Genomic DNA, 25669 nt, shown 5'->3' with positions numbered 1-25669 from the left:
AAATAATCTATGAAAATTGAATACTTCATCATAAGTATGAATTTACAAAATCCTTTATTCTTTGTAGCGCTCTTATGTATAAATTATCCATAAAATTAAAACTTTAATTTTAACAAAGAGAAACAGCTTCGAAAAAATATCGATGGAAAGAGAATCAAATATCCGACACAACGCTAAAAAGTCACCAACTACATACGAAATATGATTATTATTATGCGTATGACATAACATACATACAATATTACAAAATAATTGCTTATAAAAAGTACGTTGAATATCATTATTGTAAATTAAATAACGCGCAACTTACCTAAGAATATAAAAAAAACCTGTCGATTCATATAGAAATCGCTGATTTTGCAAATAAAAAATTTATGCACAATTTCTAACATATATTTAGTTTTGTCTAAATATTCAAATGTAACTTATCTTTCTCTCTTTTTCTCCTTTTCTCTCTCTCTCTGTCTTTCCCTCTCTTTCTCTCTACTTCCCTCTCTCTCTCTCTCTCTCTCTTTCTCTCTCTTCCTCTCCTTGAATTACTAATACAAGTATTATACTTTTTTCAATCTCTCACATTCAATCAATACTCATTTCTAATTGAAACTCAAAAAAGTTATTTCGCGAAATTTGTGCATATTTTCGACAAATTAATGATTACTGTTTCGTTCTGTCCTTTTCCTTGTTTAAACTACAAAATCGTAATCTCGAAAGCATTATATCATCGCAAATTTCTTCTACTAAAAAACGTATCATATACATATCACACATTCGCAAAACGTTTCCATATAAATTCTAACTTTTTCAAAACACATTGAAAAATTATTCCTTTAACTTCTTTTGTAAGACTATTTAAATAATAAGCAAAAATTATATATTTCCATGACAAAATTCCTCACTTCCAAATCAAAGAAGTCAATGCATTATAGTAATCTTATCTATTTCTTAAAAACACAAAGATAAACCTAAACTTATTTTCACAATTGTTAGAATCGATTCTTACAAATTCTGCAAAGTATTCCATATTCTTATAAACGCCATTCATCTTTCTAATGTCTCACCAAAACCATTTGAAACACATTTGATTGTCACATCATGGCGGGCCGATCGTATTAGATGACGAAATATATTTTGTATATATATGTGAATTTTTGTGTGAATTTATTATAAGAAAATTACAAAATTGCAGATTAAAATGTACAAAAAGCCACTCTAAAACTCTTGTTCAATCGAAGCTTGTGCTCTCTCTTATGGTCCCTCCTTCCGGCTATCTGTGATCGGCATCGAATCGGTATAAACGTCAGCATCGATATTTCTTCTTTGTAGGAACTACTGATATTAAAGCGTGATAATCGAAAAAAGGAATAACTGATCGATATATGTATGTATGTATCGCTTATTATATTATCGATCATGTTCAAAAATTTATTTAGACATATAATGTATGTTCCTTTTTATTTCCTTAACTCAACATCCCAAAATTGGCTCGTTCGCAATCTAACAAGAGTTCCGTAACTTACATAAATTAGTCGAATCGTCCAGCGTTCTCTCATCGATATATCTTGATTCTTTCCGCACTGTAAGTCGTGATCTTCCCTCGACGCATTTCCTTCGTGCATAAACACACGCACGCCCGCCTGCGCGTGCACACACATACTCGTACATTCTCTCTTTCGTTCCCTCTTTTACTCTTTCTTTCCGTTCTAACAATATATATAATTAGTTTCAGATAAATACTATTCAAGCTATGCCTACAAACTATCGCGGATAGAAACGCATTAGAAACAGTATAAAATGGACATTCGTTTCATTCATTTTCCTGTTTTTTGCAACAACTCTCTGCAACTATATATGATAGTTTCTTTTCTCCAGCCTTTTTTTTTTTGCTTATTTTTCTTAGCCTTTCCTTTTTATAAGCATATAATGCGCATTATTTATATTTGATATACGCAATTTTTTAGAAGTACACGGTACAGTTAAAAGGAATTGGGGAAGTAAAAGTGCTAATATATAATACAAAGTTCTAATATTATAAATCGGGACAATCGAATTATGTGCTGCGTGTAACTGTTTTTAGGCTCGATCGCCCACCGGCTTGTTCAGTCTTTCTTGCATCTCTAGCCTTCCCCTTCTCGCCAGATTCAACCGTGACCAAATTCTGATGCTGACACACCCCGGAATCATGTTCTTCACTCAATAGCGACGCGGGACATCATCAAGCCCCGCCTAGTGAGCAAAACGCTACAACAAAAATGAGCCTTATTAACGTTAGACAGACAATAAGAGCATGATAATTAACATTACGTTTCAAGCATGTTACAAAGAACTTTACCCTAGACCGGTCCCAATGAGCAAAGACAAAAGATTCGTAAAGAACAGAGTGTAAATGACCTCCTTGGAAAACAATCCGTTCTTGCCAACCTTTGCCGTGCGGATGCTGTATGTTTTTCTCTTACTGCCCAGGGGATGTTTGAATTTCCAGTCTCTGTAAAAGTAATTTTAATCGTAGTAATAATTAATAATAATTAATAAAAAGCTTAAAATAGTATATCTATTTTCACATTAAAATTTCTAAATTAACTGCCAAATATCGTACTTTGGAGGCGCCTGGTCCGGTCGAGAGCTCCACTCGTAGATCCAATCCGTGTTCTTTTCTAGAAGTTCGCCTTCCTGCAAAGCAAATGCAAATACGTTATCGTTAATCTTCATATCGATAGATAGAGAATATTTCGTTATTATCATCTCGCGCAGAAAAAAAACAAGATAAATTACAGATTAATCAGAATATCGGAGACAAGAAAAGCGACGAAAGGCATCGATCGTGCGAGACATAACTCTATGAATGGCGTCGCGTCGCGTGGATGGAAAAGTGAATGTTCAAGGATGACCTTTGGCGCTCCGCCAACCGTGTACACCGAGAATGTGTGTGTGTGTGTACGTGTGTACATACCCGATCCGATATGTGCGCAGATATTTCACGAGTACAGTAAACAACAATGTTTGCGACGACGATCGTTCTGGAAAGTGTAAGTTGATGCAGTAAAGAGAAGCAAAGAACTCTTTGTCACGCAATGAGAATAACATTTGAAAATTTTTTTTTTAATTTTTCAAAGAAATTAAAATTTCTCCAGTGGATTTTCTCTCCCAGGAATAGAATAGAATGAATTTTCAGTCGCTCCTCTTTTCAACCGGATCATCGATTTAATGCGCAATATGAGATGCAAGAATGTGAACACGCGTACATAGTTTAAATAAATCACGATTCGTAGACATATGTAGGATGCGTTAAAAATAGTATCTATGCTTGGATGTGTGTGGCATATATACAAACATTGATTAAAGGCAAAATTAATACTTTGCTTATGTTCATTTTATGATATCGGCCAATTACATTCATTCTTTTCTTAAGAAAACATTAAGAAAATGCCGGGCGTGTTTCCATAACGAGAATTAAATATCGAGAAATAAAAGTATGATACTGATATTTTCTCGAATTAAATCGGCATTCGGCGCGTACAAAGTTGAACTTTGTGCTGCTATCATCTTATTTCTGTCGGGGTTGAACGACGAATGATCGTAGAAACTATTAGTCGTGATATTATACAGAAGACAATGTCCCGGTCATTGTCAAACAGATAAGCCCAATCTTCTTAACAACGGCAACTGCAGTTTCTATATTTAGATAATAGCAATATGTATTATTTACTTGTGTGTGTAACGAAATTATGATTCATACTTAAGAAAGCTCTCCCAATCATCATCAATAAAAATTTATATCAATTACCCCATAATATCCATTAAAAAAAATATTAATTTAAATATTAATCCAATATTAAATTAATAGACATTAATTTAAATTAATTAGAAAAAGTTGTTTAAATATTTGTTCCTGCATTTTATTAAAAAATGTAAAAAATAAAAATGTAGAAAATATAAGACAGAATATTATATTTTGCATATATATATTCCAAGTATTGTATCGTTTGAAAATATTTTTGATGAGCTAATAACTTTTTGCTGTTTAAATATTTTTAAATATTTTTTCCACTGCAATATCTAAATGACAATATTTACTGTTGTAGGAAACACTCTGACATTTTTAAGATAAAATTTATGTTAATCTCTCCAAATGATTCACAGAGCTATCAATCAGCGCAAAGATTGCGCGGGTAAGTGCGTGTTATCACGGCTTTATGCTTCGTAACTTTGCAAAAATCATTATACCTATTCATCGGATTATCAGCAGGGACTATCGATGATAAGCGAGCAGGAGGATGATGAAAGGACAGATTGCGCGCACGAATTCCTTGCGTTCACCGTATCATTTGCATTCCAATCGGGAATGCTTGGACAGAAATATCGAGGGAACATTGTCGCTATAATGCGAGGTGCGTTTTATCAGGTAATCGATAAACTCGCGGAGATATCTCAATAATCATTGTCGTATGTATCGAAGGACGATATTTATTTCAAACGCACATTTACATACCATTTAATTAGCAATGCTAATCTAACTCCATTGTCTCCCTGAGGAGAATTATATTATACCAATATATAAAATAAATGAATTATTATAGAATAATGATAAAAGATAATTAAAACTACATATAGCAAGATCATTATTTTTAAAAAATTATCAAAGTGATAAAAAATAATTAAACTATAATTAAAGTGACTAATAACTATAGTTTGCTCTGTGCACTTAGTTCAAAGCTTTATCGCGACTTTTAATTAGCGCGTAAAAAGGCGGCGGCAGATGCTTTTCGTGCGACAATACAATAGTCGAGTAACCGCACACGCAACTGTACAATCAATATGCATATTCACGTGTATAATTTTTTTTTTACACACTTCTTTGGTTTTTTTAATCCATGCGCTATTATGTATTTCTCGAGTATTCGCGTCTCGCTGCCATTCGTGAAAAGCCACACGTTCCTTGCCGTTATAAATAACTTTTACAACTGCGTTTTCCTTTTCATCACCTTCCTTGGATCTTTCAGATCGTACGTGTCATTAAGCTGACGATAAAAAACATCAAAGTGCGATGTGATATAAGATTTAAACACATCTTTTTCTATTTTTTATTTATAAATCTTAATGTCTTTTAATATTTACAGATATTATGTAACAGTACATTGTATATAATTATTCTTTTAATTTTCTAAAGAATACAAGTAGAAATTAATTTTTCAACCAGGTAGCAAGAAGAGGAAGAAACGCAGCTGCGAAAAAGATGTGTTGGATTAGACTACGTAAGAAGGCTAATCCTGGATTTTAATTCTTCTGTTCATTCTCATCCTAATCTCTCTACTTATTCGCCTGCTGCTTAATCCAATAATACTGTTCTAAATAATCGTCCAGACTTATCAAAGATGTAAATTTTTCAAAAATGGAGAGAATTATAAAAATATTTTATTCTGTTTGTGATTGCATTCGAAGGCTGGAAACAAATTGTGTGCCGAATTTACACCCCGTAGATGTTTCTTTTTATCCGCACAAGAATATATCGAGGGAAGTTTAATTTTAAACGCTCGAACGATCCGATTCGAGCATTTTCTATCCCCCAAAAAATTTTAAAAATTAAAAAAAAAAAAATTTTAAAACGTGCCTCTCACATTTATTGCGCTGTCAGATTTTTACAGACGCGTCAAGAAAACTCAATTCCGTCATCGCATCAATGGAATCGAATATGTTGGCTCAGCGTCCGAAAGGAGAATGGATTCGCACACGACGGCGCCGACGTCGTGCATGGCGTGAGCACGACACGACCGGCGATTGGCCAGTCGATACTACGACGTTCTCGAGAAATGTGTCTCCTCTCGCGTTCTCTCGGTCTCATTTTTTTTTTTTTTTTCTCTCGACGGCAACTTGGAAGGGCGCAATAGCCGTGAAACGTTCGCGATGCGACGGCTCATTAACAATACATATACTATATACCGAGTTGCCCCCGCGATCGAAGCTCTACTCGACGTGACTTTCCCTCGATTATGGATTTTTCCCCGACGCGAATCGAAAATTATCGTTCGGCGAAAAGTGCTTGTTTACCGAGTCATTTTTTCCAGAATTAATTATATTCGTTTTTATATATAATATATATATTATTTATTAGGAATTTTCAACGGGAAATAGATACGATTTTTTCTAAACTTAATATCCAGAAAGAGAAAGAGAGTATTAAGAACAGTTGCAGCTGAGTGCAATAACCGCGGAATCGCGTTACTTCACGATAGCGATTTATAGATGAAACCGTACATTCCTACAGTACATTCCTATAAGCCAATCACACTTTTCTCGGTTGAATTAAATATTCTCTTCTATCCATAGTAATTCATAATTATATTAATTCTCGCTATAACAATTAAATAATTTTAATCATTTCCAATTTTTTGAAAAATATTCCCACGTTCAATTAATTATTAACGCAGCTAAATTTGACGGCTAACAATAAATTGTGTTTAATACGCGTTATTGCAATCAATACGTGTCACAGATTATTTTTTTAATTTTAATCAAGAATACATGAATGTACATTATACATTCAAAATACAAAACGGTACAAAATACAAAATACATAAGAAATAATTGTTGCAAAAAAAAAAAAACGATATTTTCTTTTCGAAGTTTTGATTTAATCGTGCTGTAATGAAAAGAAGATCGCGATATTTCCCGTCTAATTACCATCGCATTAAAACGCGCAATAGTATGTTTTATTCTTCTACCGTGATCCTTTCATGCGTTCACTCGCAACAGCTGCGTCGAATGGGAACGCGTTTCGCGATGCTGTTCCAAATGTAGCACGTTAATCACCAGATGCACCATGCGCGCTCACATACCCACACCCACACACACACACACACACACACACAGTCGCAATGAAAAATATAAATAAACTAGGTATACTTGCACCTAACCGAGAAAACACGGCGTCTCGAAAGTGACATCTGATACATTATATAGTTGAAAAGGATACGTATCGCGTTTCTCTGACTCAAAATACCACACGCAATGCGTGCCCAACAGCCCAACAATGACGCTCTAAAACTGACGTGAACCGTCGCAACGGCGACGACACGATTAAGTCAATCTTCAATGCCACATCAATTTCAATGACACACGTCGCGACATCGTATCTCGATTAAACGCCCCTCTGTTCACGAGCGGCTACATTGCTGACGTTCGTCAATAAAGTTTGTTACATCATAGCGACATAATGCGACGAGAAGACATTACCGATTAAATAATTGGATAGTTACTTTCTCTCAATTTGTAAGGACGGTGTTTTTTAAAGAACGACTAATATCTTTCACCCACAAGTATCATTTTATGTCACAAAAAAGTCGTACGTGTCAAAATAGTTAAAATTAAATAAATAAAATAGCAAATTATATGTATTATAATTATAATATATATATATATATATATATATATATATATATATATATAATTTCACGATTGTATTGTGCAAAAAGAAATTATGAAGAATAGATTTAGATGTAGGAATCCGATCACTTGTTTACTTTGTATGTCTGAAAATAATCTCGATAATAAGATTCAAATTATAAATTGCAATTCATGTGAATTATTTATCTCTTTTTTTATCTTTTCAGTTACGTATAATTTCGCATAATTCGAGTAATCGGGAAAATGTAATCTCGCATAAAATGTTGCTATTACGTAGTTTGATAATTGAAATATAAAATGTATAAGAGAGAGAGAGAGAGAGAGAGAGAGAGAGAGAGAGAGAGAGCTGATTCAATACGCAGAGGATTCCTCAACCGGTTCGCCACGCATTAGCACGATCGCACGGATGCATTTCCTCCGAATGGAACAACCGGTTTGCGAGCGATACCAGAAGAGCAAAAACGAGATTATGCGTCGATTGGCTCAAGAGACTGTATGATCATCATTGTATGTGTATCGTTGATATTTTCACAAGATCGCGAAGGAAAGGAATGTCGCGATTTTCGATGATTTCGGTATGATCTTTTAAATTGTTATAATAATAAATTTTGAATTTTCTCTTCTATATATAATTTTCGTAATATAATTATATTTTTCCCGATTTATCTTTATTACTCATTTAATTAGAATTTTTTTATATTTTCTTTTTAACCAAAAGAAAGTAAATTACAAGTCACCGACATAATGAAAGTTCGAAAACGATGAGGCAGTAAAAGTGCAGTGTTTCCCTAACGATTTTTCATGCTATTGTGAAGTAATTAATGTGAAAGGAGAAAGAAAGTGGGAAGCGATATTCATTAAAAAGTATTCCACGTTACACAATTTAAAGCGAGAGAGTGCAGATCTTATAAGATAAAAAAGACATGTAAACGTTTGTTTTCTAGATATAGACTCTTGTTTGTAAACTTGTTTATAGATCAGTTATAGATATTCTTAGATGATTCCCGCTCATATAAATACACACATACATACATCGTTTCTAAAATTGTTCCTAAATACGCCATTCTTCTACCAACTATTATTATTAGTAAACATATGATACACATATATCTCTACAGCTTCTTTTTTGGAAACAAAAATGTAAATATCAAAAATTTTTGTAATTCACAAAATATTTACTAAAACATTCTATTTAATATAAATATTCAACAACAATAACTATATTAAATATAATTATTTAATAAATATTCTTATGCAGATAATTTTCTTATGGAAAAATAAATTTAAGAAAAGACATTATTAATTACGCAGAAGATTGATGAATGATATGACGTATGAATGAATAAATATTGTAATAAAAATGTTAAACGCGGATTATTGCTCGAAAACTCATATTTTATGCGCGAACGTTCTTTTGTATCTATATACAAAGCGACACGCGCTAAAGAATAGGAGTGACTCATGAAAAAATCTTATACGACGTTCGTCTTCCACTTATTATCATCGTTTGCTCATACAGTCAGTCTTTGTCTAGCGACAAAGATGCTCTATTTTTATCCATTCCGGAAAGCATATAATAAAGCGCGTTCACGCTCATTCAGCTTTATCGACAACATCTCGAATTCGTATATAATTTTGTGCGAATCACTTGCAAAATATGTTACGTATTGTTTTATGAAACTGCTAATTTCGATTGCGCGATAATGACGTCTATTTATTTCTCGCGTAGCGATAAAACATGCGAACAAAAGGCTTTTTGCGCTCATTATCGATCATACTTCTAACAAAAAGACGATTCGAAGACGTATTTCTATTGCAAAAGCTATCGATATCTTTTATGTTTCAAAATAAAATATTTTGCGTTTTGTCCTTTAAAAAGGCTTTCCACTTATATAGATTGATAAAAAATAAAATGTGAAACAAATAAAAAAATGGGAAAGATCCTTTTATACAACGAGCAATAGCGATTTTAACACAATCATTTAAAAACATAAAAACATTTACATTCGAAAGAAATTCAATTAAAACAATCAGATTTACATATATATGAAAACACGGAAAAAATATATTTACAAGAGCAACAAAGCGAGTAAAGTGTAATTAAAAAAATTAATATTTACGTATGAAGAACGTTTCTCTTTACAAATTTCAAAATAAGCGTTATGTTGATTTTACACAAAGTCATCAATATTATCAGACATATTTTTCAATTAGTCTGATAAAATTATCGTTATTTTTGCGAGGATTGCAACATTAATATTCTGGAAATTTCCGCTGAAAAAAAAAAAAAAATTTTCTCTGTTTCAATTTCGTCTAGAAATTGGAGAACTCGTCGCTCTAATTTGCCTTTTAATAAATGTGCAAAAATTAATCTAAATTTTATCGTCTCGACTTGAGATTAAATCCCCCAATTTGTTGAAAAATAGATTAAACAATCACCGGATCGAGAAAATTGATATCTGATTTATTTATCTACACATGCTGTGCGAAAGATGTCGCAATCACGAGGAAACAATGTCGCAGTTGTATCGTACTTTCCGATATCTTTCTCGAGAATGTGTTCGTGAGAGAGAGAGAGAGAGAGATTTCGACAATTATATATCATGGCGAACATGTGTGAATACGCAGCAAAATTACTGCGTCGTCGAAATTCTCATCAACTTGCCGTATATGATTAGTTATGGGATAACATCGCATTAGCATGCAAATTGTTTCAACTCGCGGTTCTCACAGGTGCGATTCCACGGCTGTACACATAAATGCAAAGATACCGCATTTGTTCGATATGCAACGTTCTTTCTATTTGCATTCACGCGAACACGTTTGTGCTTCTTACTTTATGATTTAAAAATCGATAAAACATCGTCGTTATCATGTAAATCTAAATAAATTTTTTATTTTATCTCGCTAGAAAAATATATATATATATATATTATAATTCATATAGAGAATTCTATAAAAAGAAATTTAAAATAAAATTTAAATATAAACATTAGATTAAAGAAAAAAAATAATTCAAAATAAAATGAAAAAAGATTTTAAAAGATGTATATTATATTAGAAAATACTTTAAAAATATATCATGCAAAAAAAGTATATAAATATAAAATTCTGTAAATTCTTATTTGATTATCCGTGTTTTATAAGCAGACAATATAATTCTTCCTAACTTATTGTGAGAGCCACATTGCGTAATATCGAAAGTCAACCAAATAAAAGCCGTCGAAAGTATATGTACTATAACGGATTTTGTTCATTCTTGCGTAATTGGGACACGGCAAAAGAGGAAAGAAAGAGACAAAGAAATTCTAGCAACGCATGCTATTTGGCATACAAAGTAATTCGCGAATGCTAAAAAGGGCATGGCGCTAATGGAGTCAATGATCCGAAGACCTTGTACAGGAGAATACGGACTATTCGATGCGAAACCAGTTGCGCATCGCTGCTATAGTCGAATATACTAAGTATATATACTATGCAAATCGGAGGGATTAAGTCAATCGATATTATTCTCGCTTCGTCTTCTTTACTCTCGAGCTATCTAATAGTAAAAGTTCGAGATAATAAGGGAAATTTTATTGTTAGAAAATGAGATTTCAAATTTTATTTCTCTCTACAATGCTTCTACAAAATTGTAACTCAGTTTATCACTTTCGAAAATAATATAAAAAATAATTTAAAAGTAATTAGTAACTTAAACATATGAGAAATAAATAGTCATTATATTATTCGTGAACATCCGTTGCAGGAGGAAACGTTGTACAGATTAGATATTTAAATGACACTCATCCTGTGAAGAAAACTTCATGGGAAATGTGTGACAAGTGGCGCAAAGCTATTGCTTCGAGACTGTAATCTTCAAGTTAAACATCTCTTTGTTAACTTTACAATAGCTGAAACTTTGCCCTTGTTTTACGAGAACATGGTTGCATTTAATGGAATATTCGAACTCGTTAAAAGAAAAAAAAAATAATATAAAAGTAAAACCGATAGCACAAGCTTATTGATAAAAAGTTTTATCACGATCTCGATATACTCCTAGGATGCTTACAATAGTTACGATCATAATGCACGATCATAATGAGGATGTATATACGTAGTTATGCACACACGTGAATAAATGCGCACATATTTTTCTATAGCCACGTCGAGTTAGAGCATAGAGCACGCAGTAAAGAATCGATTACTAAACTGACCTTGTTGAAGTTATAATTTATGTACACGCCTTTGAGGTCATCTTCGGTCGAGAGTTCCGTGTTTGGGCTGTTTGGCGGGCTCTTCGGGCTATAAATGCAAAGAAAAAAACAGTATATTATAATTTAAACAACGGGCATAGATCGTGTAAACGATCATTTTCTTTCTCGAGATCCTTTCGATTGCAAAATCATTATTAATTATGCTTATTTATTTAACCAATATTTCTTATTTCGACTTATTAAAGTTTATTCGATCTATTTAGTAAAAAGTATTTCACAAGTATTGAAACATTTAACTCTCCCTCCCAATTTTTAAAGATTTACGTAACCTGAGTATATTTTATTATTTCACTCTATTATACATATATCTTTTAAACTTGCTTTGATGTTAGTTTAGAGCGCAAAATATATTCATTTTTTTCCGTCCGATTTCTATCATTGATAAACTTGCATTAGATTTGCTAAAGTGACGACGTTGCTTATCGTGCGCGCTTATGTGTAGGTATAGTGTCGACAGCGATAAGATGCATAAAAAAATCACTATGATAAATGTCGCCTTGGAAGTTCGCGAGTCCCCCCACCCATGCATGATCATCGGTGCGCGAAATCGATCGTGCCCACGATACTTGCGGTTGTCCGCGATTATCCTTGACGCTTGTCACTGATATCGCGACCAAGGAAAACTTGACATGATCGGATCCGTTATCGCCGAGATACATGAGGCAAAAGCCTCATCGATACGAGCTCGACAAATTGATAGTGTACTTATGTCAAATGCGTCGTACAACGTGTATTACGCGCGTATCCGACTCTTTTCCATTATATTTTTTTTTTTCGATAAAACAAATATTTAAATATCTCGCTATCAATCAAATTTAATGACAATTAATATTTGTTTGATTTCGATGAGATGTCTTATATAATCTAATGTATGGATTGTGCGTAATATGTACTTAATAATTGATTAAATTATTATATACTAACGACAATGTCCCTGGCAACTTAGTTTTTAAGAAATACACGTGCTAAATAATATTTTAAAGAAAAATCGTATTTTGATAAGTTTAAAAAAATAGAGTACGTAAAAAATATTTATCTATAATTTAAAAACTCATTTTTTTCTGCCTTCATTTGAAGATAATAAGCTTAAAAAAACTTTTCGAGAGGAAGATACCTCTTTTTTTTTATTTTTCTAAAATTAAAACATATCAATCGATTTTATATGACTAGAAATAATTGCTAAAAAGCAGACAGATTTTATCTGTGAGAAATTCTCTTCAATAATGAATACTAAAATTTGTTTCTTTGTGCCTTGAATATTTAATATTTGTGCGAAAGCATTTGTTAAATCGATGTTAACCAGCTCGCTAATTTCTTCCGCAAAAATCTCTCGTCGCTCGTAAAGGAGCCGATAGCGGCTGATAAAATACGGAGTACACGCGAATAAAGCAGTAAAGTGGATTAAATGCATAACTATGCGACATATATATCGTACGTCGTCGTTTCGAGATTGAAGCAGATATTCACTAAACTGCGCAGATATCGTCAATAACAGGATCGCGGCGATTTTAACGCTCGAGATAACGTTACTGCTATATAGATGCAAATCGATGTGTCGCTTTATTGCAACGCGCACTTGGACACCGCGTATATTTTTGCGATTTAACGTTCCTCGTGAATTTTCTCCTTTTTTTCTCCGCGCGTCAGAAAATATGTGACTAAACTATTTTCGGTAGGTCAGAGACTCTGTATGTGTATAAGACATATTGGGAATGTACTTTGTCTCGTCGCGAATCGCACAAAGGCGCATCCCTCTTGTTCTTTTGCCAAGATACTTGTACGAGTATGTCAATGACGCTGCTCTAAAGCAGTGTTAAGAGGCACGTGTTAATGCAGTTCTGCGTCTAAATCTATATCGAGATGCAACAAAAGTAAAAATATAAATATATTTGTAACTATAAGTCCTCGCTCTTTACGAGCGAGAAGATGCCTACTACACGATGCCTTTATCTTTATTTGCGTTCTGCAATGCGATTGTAGACGAGAATCGAATTGATGCCAATTTCGAAAGTACACAAGTAGTTTAAAAAGATAAAATCAACAACTATGTTTATTTAAATTTTAATGTATTTGAACTGAGAAATTTATTTCAAAAGAAAGATACGAGTGAGATGATTTTGTGGCAGAAAATAAAAAGATTACAAATTTCTTCAGATTTCTTATACTTATAATAAAAGGAAAAAAAAAGATAAAACGTATATAGAGAATTATAATTTGCAAAATAATTTTTTCTAAATAAATTTAAGAGATTTGTGAGTAACAGAAGTATTATAATTAATATACATGCATAATGTTATTAATGAGATATTTATAATAATATTATTAATTCATATGTTTATAATAATTTTATTAATTTATATTTATATTTCATATATTTCATGTCTGTTATCTATGCAGTAGTTATCGCAACTGTATAATTATCTCCAATCGAACACACATTCATCTGTATCATCAACGATAAAGTTTAAAAAAGAATTTCCGCTTTAAAGCCAATTAAAAATAATTCGCGATTCGTCAAAACACAATCGCGGTCGCGATATAACCAGTGAGTTATCTGTCTTTTTCCGCTCTTATCTATTCGACTTTGAGAAGTTTCAATGTAGCATGAATTGCCTCGACTCTGACTTATACGCGACAACGCTTCTTACTTTGTTCCTAGGTAACCCTTTCCAAAGGATAAAAAAGAAATATAACAAACTTTTTCTCTTGTATCCGCGAATAGGATGAGTCAGAGACGAATGAATGAGGGGAGACGAGTAGATATAAGTATCTGGGCGAACGGCCGGCTTTGTTAGCCAAGTCTTCGAGCAACTCCGAATATAAGAATCCACTACATGTTGTAAAGAACTTGGGTCTTAAGCTCTTCAAGACTCTTATGTGTAGCTTCGATAAAATATCTAAAATATCGCCTACGTTTATTATCGCTATTTTCAAAAGTTTTAATACATTTTTACAAACTGTAACGTGTCTCTAAAGTGGTACTTTACTTCGTAATCGGAATAACACTCGAAACAAAATTTTTAGAATTTTGTGGAATACATCTGATCCAGTTAAATTCGAGTTTATTTCCTACCTGTCCCTTGGAGTGTCCCGGCGTGAGGACGCCAAAGAATGCTTTGCGGATGAATGTGTGGAATCTCTCTGTGCTTCTCGGAGAAGTCGCAGATATTCACGTTCGCCAGTGATACTAAAAGGTGTCGGCGTTATCCGGGCAGCTAGCGACGGATCCGGCACCAGCTCCACCCATGATTCTGCGCAGTTAAAAAGAAAATCTGTTATTTTGTGTTTTATGCTCAATTGTCTGTCTGTGTTCTTGCAGATTCCCCGATAATTCCGGGGGGATAACTCGGGAATTCCGATAGCTTTTCACGTTGCAGCGATTTCTTGACAGAGTATATGACTCGATAGTAATAATTTATTATTTACGTATTTCTTTTCGTTTCTAATACTATAATAATTCTTTATGATATTGCAATTTTTTATATTCTTAATAAAATGATGCGCCATAGCTTATTGCAATTTTTTCATTTCGATTAAATTTTAATACTAAGATATTTAATCTTTATTGAAATTTATTTCTAATATGTTTAAAATCCTTTTCTAAAAAGTTTTTAATATGATGATGAAAAATATTCAATGTATAGAGAATAAGTCGTTGAACGGTATACGTGATGACACATTGTAACATTTTTAAAAATAGCACCACCGTATCGATTAGAATAACCCTACCAGGTCAAGTTGAAGGAAAATTTCATAAATAATATAGCGACTCTATATTGATTCATCATATGTAATCAATTTTGATTTTTATTATGATTTATTATATGATTTTTATTATTTATTATAACATCGATTTCGCACAAATTGTCAGAGAAATGCAAAAATAAATGTAATATTTCAACGTTTAATGTTCAACGTAGAGATATTGAAATATTACTTGAGATATTGAAATATTATTTGAGATTTAAAAAAAAAATAATCTAAAAAATTGTTATGCATTTAGAATAAAAAGCATTGTTCTGAAATGTACATTAATATCATATCTTTTAATAATCATTATTTTTATATTTTTTCAATATTTCTTTATATAAGATAATATCACAATGCGTGATTCACGATAGTTAGAAGGTTAACAAATAAAAACGTGATTAAATACGACTTCATCAATGTCATTGCACACACAAGTTTTTCAGCGTCTTTTCTTCTATATAAACAGCATAATATCAAAATTAAATTCAGACACGTTGATAAATAATTGTCATACCGAATTATCGTTCTACTAGAATAATTTCATTTTTTATATGTTCCAAAAAATGCTCAGAGCGTGCATAATAAATGGCAGTGAATCACGCGCGATGACAATTCTGATATCTTAGCATTAAATAAAGTACAGAAAGAGATCGAGTCAAAAAAATCGAGGTCAATTATTTATTAGTAATGTACTGTGTGTTTATTAATTAGTAACGTACTTTATTGGATATATTATTAATTATTATATTATTATATATTATTAATAAAATCGGAGATTTACGTACATCATAAGATAATAATATCGCCACTTCAATAATAATGATATTTTGATCGGTAATTACAAAAATTAGACATTTTTATATGTAAATTTTTCGTAGAGAGAATAACACAAAGATCATAACCTGTTATTTATAAATTGACTATTATTTTTAATAAATTCATGGCCGTTAACTCTGACGTATAAATCAAGGTAATCATTGATACACTAACAAGTATGAATAATTGATCGCTGCAACTATATACATATATAGAGCACGATAATAATTGCACTGCTGATTACTTAATGATAAAATTAAGCAAAATAGAGATGTTCACAATGAGAAACTTTTTGCGAACTACGTCAATATTCCGTTTTAATTGTGAGCTAAATAAGAAAAAATCCAATTGTCTCTTTTTGTACGATAGAAATTATAAGGCGCATCTGCATTTCCAGTAGTTTTTTTTCCCTCTTTCAAACTACAAAACAACTACTTCAGTTTTAAATAAGTTTTACTTCGCAATTCATAAGAGATTACACATTGAAATTACAATTTCAAATAGAAATGAAAAAAATATATATTTACTTTTCAATTAGAAAATAAAAATTTTAAATATTCATCAGAATATCAAAATAATATTTTATATTTATTTACTTACGTTTCTAAAATTAAATAATGAATAAATAAGATCAAAATATATAAAATCAAATTTCTCTCCCAAATAACAATTTTGGAAAATTTCATTTACAAACATAAATAAGTATCCTTTTGAATATATTAATTTTATAAAATTATTTTTATGCCAATAAATTTTTTTACATTATTAATAATGGATATTTTGTTAAAATTTCCATGTATTAAGTAATGTGATAAAAAACATTTGTAATTGTGAGCTCCGGTAATATAATCATGCAAGGATGAACTCATCGTTGATGAAATCTCAGGTTCATTTACCGTCGCCGTCACTGCGATAATTTGTTAACTGCATAACAGATATAAATTTATATTCCACGCTTCAATGCACTTTGATTTCCATAATTATGGAACTATTGCGCTAACAATGTACAAAAATTAGTACAAGCTATTATTTCATCTTACTTTTAACAAGTTAGCAAGTTTTTTCATAGAAATAATGATTAATCAACTAGATTTTTAAGCTAGTCCCAGTTTTATTAATCGTGATTCATTTATTATCGTTATTGGAGATATATATTATACTTATCACCAGATCAGAGTTCGTGTTCCGGAATTTCATACTTGTTGTATTTTATTGAAGATACAATGAGTTCCACTTTAAGACGCGGCTCGGACTTTGATATATTTATGTTAATCGCTAATTATATGCCATGAACAATATATACGCCTTGCAATTACTATGAATTACAAAATTACATATCAATGCATTCAAGCATAATTATGCATCATTTGAGAATTAATAATACGAATGGGAAGAGAAAACAGGAATGTCGATTAAAAGCGATTTATCAATCGCGACGTTCCATCGTCGTGTTTATACGTACACCATTACGCATCACACGTAATGCACGTGACGATTATGACGTGTTGGTGTTAAGCGATTATTGCCACCGCCGTCTCTCTTCTAACCGCAAACCATCCGGGCGGTTAGAAGTTTTATTTCGAGTTCGTTCACCTATTCATAAATCGAAGCACATTCGCGCTTTCGCCCGCTCTGACGCATCGATATCACGGAAAACAAATAGCTAAAATCATTTTAATAATACATCTTGGAGACTGATATGACGTCCGCAAGGCGGAGAGGCAGGGAGGGGCACGTGCCCCCTCCCCTCAAAAATAAAAAAAAATTCATAATCATTCTATTATATATTAATACTAAGAGATGTATAAATATCAAAGCATATATTTCAATTAATCTGAGTGACATTTTATGTCATGTCCTCTTTGAAAAAAATTCTGCAAACGACCTTGGAGACTGCACGCGTTCTTCGGAGAAATTTCATTGCTTTCCCGAATAATAATTTCCTAAATAAATAATATTGTTTACATGAGATAAATACAATCTATTTTCTATATACGCAAAATATTATAATAACACTTTTCCTCAGTGGCGAAATAATCGTGGGCGTGAAAAGCTGAACAATAAATTTATCACGCACGAGCTTCTCGAAATTCGCGATTACACAATAAATCCCGTCACGCGATTCTTATTTCCGACCGAGCGATCGATTATCCAAGCACGTACGCGATTAACGTTCTTGCAAGGATGTACGAATTGTAAAAATTAATAGTTACGACGCGACTATAAATATAAGAGCCGCTCTATTATTTAATCTACGTCAACATATATTAACGTAAATTTTTCCGTAAAGACCATAAATTAAGTTTCCCAAGTTAAGTACGCAAACAACAGGACATCTTCTGTTTGTAGAGAATAATAACGCATTATTTTTTAATTATGTCGATTGCCATATATCTTCAATATTTTTAGAGAGCAAAAAAAAAAAACAAATTTATTTTTCCGACAAGGAATTCCGCCGCTTGAATACGCAAGAGCTCGTGAACAATAGCAATTGATGGCAGGTAGAAGCGGCTGCTTTCACAAATATTAGATGCGTTACGTCGATTCGCATTGTCGCTCGACGAAGATGCGCGCGATAAGACCGTAAATGTGATGTCGAGCGAGGTCATCGGGAAATGGGAAAGAAATTTATTCGATAAACTTGTAGTGCCGCGCGTGCAACGAGCTTGACGTAAATTTTTTATTAACCAAGCTCTTTCTCACTTATTGAACAAAAGTTATCACATGCTTCAAAAAATACGACACAAATTCCAACCTAAGTCTGCAGCATGTATAATTCTTTGAAATTTTTTTTTTTTACTAATTGTTTCTAAATACAAAGAAGTAAAATAATAATCTACATAAATTTAGAACATTTTATTTTATTAAAAGTAGAATGTTAAATTTACGTAGATTATTAACTTACTTTTTTGTATTTAGATATTATTATTTAGAAAAAAATTAAAAAGAATCATTACATTTTTTAAGTTTTTATATAAAAAATAATAATATTTGTTTATAACTGCTTGTAGTAATAATAATTTCGTTCGTCATAAAAAATACAGTATTTAAAAAAAATGGAATAAAAGCAGTAAAATAATAAACAGCAAAATAATTTTTTTATGTTACAAAGTTTTATAATCATTTCCTATTAAAAAGAAAAGCTAGTATAATTACTACTAATGTCTTTACATACAACTTAATTTAATCTTATTGATATTATTATCGATATCAAAGGTCTATTTATCGAGACACATTATATAACGCATTATGTACACGGAAAACAATCGATATACGCGAGCAAGAATATCTTGTTTCTCACAATCTAATTTGTCATCATCGGCCCTTCGCGCTTCGTGCAAAATTACAGTCTATAAAAATTGCGTCGTTTATAATTCCGCGATTCGGAAGCATCCTCTATCTATCGCTTTACCGTTCAAGTTGATCCGCGTCGTTATGCCTAAATCCATCGGATTCACGAGTCGTGTTGACGCGCAGCGCGTGACAGAATAATGTTTGCACGTGCCTGATGTAGATGCACGTATGTCGCGTCGTTTGTCGTAAAACTGCACTTGCGTAACTCGTCGCTCGCAAACGCTTGTAAATTGCAAACATATTCACGGCCGCGCACAATATCCTGTATCCTGTTTACGGATGCGTACCGCGCGCCATATCGGTCTCTTTTGTGCGTCAAATTGTAAACATCGATGGACAGCGTTGGATATCAAAGGCCCGGAGAACCTATTCGGAGATACGGAGATTGCTATTACTTGATCAGGGGCAATCTCGTCCGAATCAACATGAACAAATTACATCGTTTAATCGCGATAACAAATTGGAACTTCTATCGCGATAAACCGCTACGTTATTCGAGGATTAAGTGCAAATGTAATGCGAAAATTAAGAGGACAGTGAAAAAACGTAATAGAAAATAAAAAATTTTTGCCACTTCGTTACTTCTTACACGTAGAATATCACGTATCTCTTTCTTGCACATAGAATACTTAAATTATGATTATACTTAATTATTGATATATGTTAATAACTTGTTATTTCTGATTCAGCATACATTTGCATTTACAGGCAACGTCGTATATGCAAACTTGCATGACTTTATACATCATAAGATATGACTTCGCTTATATTGAAAATATTGATTTATCTCTAAAGATCTGTTACCTCAAGTAAAACATGCTCTATCTCTAATCCCGCACTATAAATTGATAACTATAGATTGACTGTTAAACCTTAATTAATCCAACCTTGTACTACTAATATCAAACTTATTTTTAACAATTTTATTTGAAATCACAAATCATTTTGTATATATTTTAGCAAATAACGCATTTATTATCAAATAATCATCGAGAATAGATTGATAAAATTGAAAAAATGAATGTATCTGAAAAAATGAATATATAAAAAGAACGATTTGTAAGAGAAAGAACTCTCTCTCTCTCTCTCTTCGCATCTAGAAAATTACACTTACTCTAATTTGTTAAGTATGTAGATATTAAGATAGCTTTATTAACCTGATAAAAAAAATACTTTTATATTCTCGATGAATCATCAATAAATATTAAATGAGCACGTATCTGTCAAAGTGCACGTGTCGACAATGTACGAGTGTGATGACGACGACAGGATGTGCAAAATGATCCTCAAAGAAGCTTTATTGCTTCTCAAATAAGCGTATTTCGCAAACAATTTCTGTTACAACAAACCACAAGTGGAAATATTGTATTTCGTTAAAGGTAACGATGCGGTTATGATTCAAATGTTCATGATACTTTGAATATTAAAAATGTCATAAAATTTTTTTTGTTATGCGAGATAAAATTTAAGGAAAAAAAACTATTTTAAATATTATAATTCATCATTTATACGTATATTATTATAAAAATAGTCTTAAGATTTTGCGAAAAAAAAATTTTATACAGAATATCGATGTTTTAAACTCTGAAATCATTTTTATACGCTCGATATGTATTGACGAAACAAATTATTATATACAAATTCACTGATTTTTTGTTTTTCACGCGTCACACTTATCGCGTTAAAAAATTCCCATAAGATTACATTCGAAGCATGAAATTATCACATGTCACAGAATCACCATCAGGTAGCCTTAATCAATCGGATTAAGGACCGACAACGAACCTTACCGACTAAAAATAGATGCGGGACTTCTCTCTCTTTCGACCGTCTGCCATTTCGATTAATATACCGTGCTCGAGGGCGTGCACACAACCGATAATCGCGCACATACGCTTATCTGTGGTTTAAATTAAACATCCTTCCGTTGACAGCCCGATGAAGATGTAAATGAGCGAACACGTGCCAAAGTCTCGTATTTATAAAATGCAATATGTTGTACGAAATACATGTTAATATTTATATATTAATTTACATATTATTACGAGACCAGTGTATCAATAGAATTTAAATACTTTCATCACTTTTAAAATGAATATATCAATCTTTTTATATCAATTCTATCAGAATATGAAATGTATTGATTTACTGATACGATGTTATGATTTAAATGTGCACGTCAGAAATATGAGATCGTCCGAGAGGATATAACAGAGAGGGAGAGAGAAATAAACTGTCTACGTGCACCGAGTCACGTAGACTCCTGTATTACAGTCTCTGACAGATTTCGGGTCAACGACGCATTGATGAGTGAAGTTCCTGAGGAGGATCACGTAGATCCGCTGAAATTATGAGATCGCGTGTTCGCGGAACGGGTTCGTGGAAATAACTCATGCTCTTTGGAAACGATTTCCAGCTACAGTTATTTTCAACCGTGTCGTATGTATCCGTCGTGTGTTTACTTCTTGCGTAGTGTCAATTTCTCGATAATATTTGTACGCGCATTTTTTCGTTTATCAGAACGATGCGTCTCGATTCACACTAAAACAAAGTCGAGAATAACATCCGGGAATGTCTGCATTTCTCCGCATTAGAAATTAGATATTACCAATCTATTTCCTTTATTATACATATATCGATATCATGCTATCAATTCAAACAGAGAAGATAATAGATATCAACATTACTATTTTATCAAGAATGAGATTATGAGTGATTCTAGATCTAGATTATCGATTTTATTCTTAACAATAGAATTCCATTGACCGTAATGTTAAAATATCATTTGATTGTGTTTTTATAAAAAAATAAAAAGATATAACAATGACGTCAATAGATACAATCCTGATCTTGATCGAGTGTTATAGTCTCATTAAAGTTCATCCAATTTAAATAGAACACTCGGAGTATAAGCTTGCAGGATACTGACTCAGTTCTATTCGCGTAGATGATGTAACAGTCAAATAAATCAAAGGAAAGGAAATGAACTCGTTAAACAATTTTAAGATTTGGAACACTTTACTAATAAAGTTCTGGAAAAAAGAATTGCATAACTAATTAATTTTTCATAACATATTTTAAATACTGATAACATCTTTATTTCTTCCCTTTTCCTTTTTGCTCTCAAAAAAAAATTGAAGAAGATTCTTTTTCTTAATAAATCTCTAACTAACTATCTATTCCCATGCGAAATCTACTCGGTTACTTTTGGAATTAAGTCTTGTCATGCTGAGTCGTCGTACAATCATGAATGATTTATGACTGGTTTCCTGTTAATATACGCGAATAAATCACGCGTTGATTATATCTGCGTGAATACATCGGGGAATTATATATACATAAAAAAATAAAATTATAATTATATTTATAATGTTTATTATAATTAATATTTATAATATTTATTATAATTAAAATTATAATTATATATATATACGTAGAAAAAAATAAATGATAATAAAACAAAATAGTTTAATATTATTCTAAACTCTGGTAAAAATTACGAGTAGCAAAATTTTTATCTTTTAGAAGATTATAATAAGTATGTATATAATACGTAAGAAAAATCTAGATATCTTTTAATTCGCGAAAACTGCGGATAAATTTAACGTCGAGTGAATTGAATTACTCTCGCCGGATTTTATTAGTTTTACTAGTTTATTATCATAATAGGGGCAAGGCGCAGCTTAGCATTAACGTCTTTGAAAGATACTTTGTAAGTAATATGTAACGCGCGAGAGAAGAGAAAAGAGAGATACAGCAGGAGAAAGAAAACAGATAACAAAACGGTGGCGCGACCGAGATGAAAACGTCAAGCAGGTGTTTATTTTTTTCAGTCTATCGACCAGACGATACTTCGTAAAATAAACAGAGATAATAGAAATCATATCTGTGCTTAATTTAAGCGGCCTTCACATGAGATTCGCACGTGGCAAGGCAAATAATTTCCTCTGTTAGATTTGAAAGAAAATTATAAATATTCTAAAATACATAGCATCTTCTCTAGGACTATGACATATTAAAGAAAATGAAAAAGCTCATGTAAAGTTTAAAGAAACATTTCGTCAAATTATCTTAATATAATAATTTTATTCCAATGTGAAATTTTTTGTTCACGAGAAAAATAAAATGATATGAAGAGGAAGCATCGTATGAAGCATACAAAATTATTGTTGTGGAAAAGATGAGATTGTTTTTGAAGTTTTGCATATTTTTATGAACGACTGGCGCGCATGTTGATTATAAATTATTAATAAAACGTCTGACATTTTCCATCATAAGAGGTTAAAACTTATCAAGAAAATTATACATTAAGATTGTGCTCTGGAAAAATTGATAAGAAATGGATTGTATAAGTATTCTAAAAAGTTATTTATATAAATCTGAAAAGCGTACAAATTTTATCACAAATTTATGGAATCAAATTCACGTAATCTTATAGAATTTTTTTTAATTATTGATAATTAAAGATTCCCTTTTATTTCAACATTTGTAATTTACGATTCAGCTTGTAATTGCCAATGTGTCTATGATATTATACACATAGGTAGCAGGCTTATCTTATTATTATACCGTGTGACATCCAGGAAGCGCATAGTCAGATACACAATAAAATATTTACATAGAATATAAATAAATTCTATGACTTTAATCTGAATATTTTCCAGGTTGTTTTCGAATAAAAAGATAGCACAGATAATTGCGCTGCTGACCACAAAAGCCCATGAATATTCCTTAATCTTATCTGTCTTATTTATCGAAGGAAGTGGTTTTTAAAAAAATAATATGTATTTGTTTACATATGAGTTTAGACATTTGCTGCTAGAATATTATAAGCGCAAAAATTCTACAAAAATAATGAATTTTTTAAAAATACTTTTTATTTAATATTTTGACGTATTTCGTAATAAAAAAAAATATAATTGAAAAAAAGAAAGGAAGATAAGAGGAAAAAGTGTAGTGCTGCGTTTAAAAAAAAGGGATCATATAAAATTATATTTTAATGAAGAAAAAAAGTAATATACATATATTTCGATAGATAATGGGCATGAAATTCGCTCTGCGTACTTCGCGAAGTTGATTTCGTCTCGCTGATAGCTTCGCTGGTGAAGGTCAATATCCGAAGGGAGAATATATCGATTCACGCGCGCAATATCAAAAATTGAATGTTCTGGCAGATATTACGTACGCGTCAGATTGAAAAATCGAAATGGCGCCAAAACTGATGCGACGCGACGACGCTACGTACGTCGCGCGCCGCGACTTGCTCCGAAAATTGAACTGCGCCAATTTTCAGAGACACGTTACCTGATTGTCAGACGGGCTAACGTAGACTGGTCATTCTGTCACAATATCAAACTCATCGATGTCGTACACTAATGTCATCCAAATTTTATTCATCGATCCGGTTCTTTCTCTCGGTTTTCACGCCGATTACAAAGAAGAAGATTAAAAACAATGATGCGTCATTGCGAAATGCTGCAATCGCAAATAGTAAAGTGTATTTGTTTACGCTCGCGTCATCTGCGATGGAGAAGGAGGGAGCGATGGGGAAAGAAGAGAAGACCGAGGGGGAGGAGGCTGGCAGGGATACTGCGCGAAATGGCCGCGTCGTCGCGTCTGACAATCGGCGCACCGAGCGTTTGTTTTGTCGCTTATGGACTATCTTTACTCACCGCTCAGCTGCTCATCCGACGTATACTTGACCGTCGACGACATCGTCCCGTCGTACGCGGAGCACTCGCGTAACTTCGAGAGACTCTCGCTCGCGGCGAGAGAAAAGGGAACGTCGGAACGAGGAGACTGGCGAAAACAGGCGAGAGACGAGATAAGACGAAAAAGACGCCACGAGCGCGATAACACAACGACGACACGACAAGCACTTGCCGCCACGAGCAATCGCGAGAAAATGCTGCTGCGCAGCTAGCGCTACCGTGCTTTGTTTTGACGCACGTCGGCGCGCGCATGTCAACTGCGATCCGTCTCGGCCAATCGCGTCCCGCCGCGGTGTAAATGCATCATCGCACGAGTCGACACTATGTACGTCAATTTCGCGATGCGTCTCGTAATACTCGGAAACACGAAAGTTGCTCACAGTT

The 25669-nt window shown here is 32.5% G+C and overlaps 1 protein-coding gene across 1 annotated transcript; it reads right to left on the bottom strand.

The window, feature by feature from the left end:
• Window positions 1-189: 189 nt before the first annotated feature.
• LOC126850545 (BCL2/adenovirus E1B 19 kDa protein-interacting protein 3) lies at window positions 190-25488 on the bottom strand. The gene is made up of 6 exons (XM_050593678.1): window positions 25247-25488; window positions 14728-14905; window positions 11595-11682; window positions 2594-2667; window positions 2330-2482; window positions 190-2238 (listed from the first exon to the last, which is right to left on the bottom strand). Exons 1-6 carry the CDS (start codon window positions 25287-25289, stop codon window positions 2187-2189), a joined length of 588 nt encoding a protein of 195 aa, XP_050449635.1. The 5' UTR covers window positions 25290-25488; the 3' UTR covers window positions 190-2186.
• Window positions 25489-25669: the final 181 nt, after the last annotated feature.

The sequence above is a fragment of the Cataglyphis hispanica genome, chromosome 6 (assembly GCF_021464435.1).
Source record: "Cataglyphis hispanica isolate Lineage 1 chromosome 6, ULB_Chis1_1.0, whole genome shotgun sequence".
NCBI lineage: Eukaryota > Metazoa > Arthropoda > Insecta > Hymenoptera > Formicidae > Cataglyphis > Cataglyphis hispanica.
This window is presented reverse-complemented; position numbering and strand designations above follow the sequence as displayed.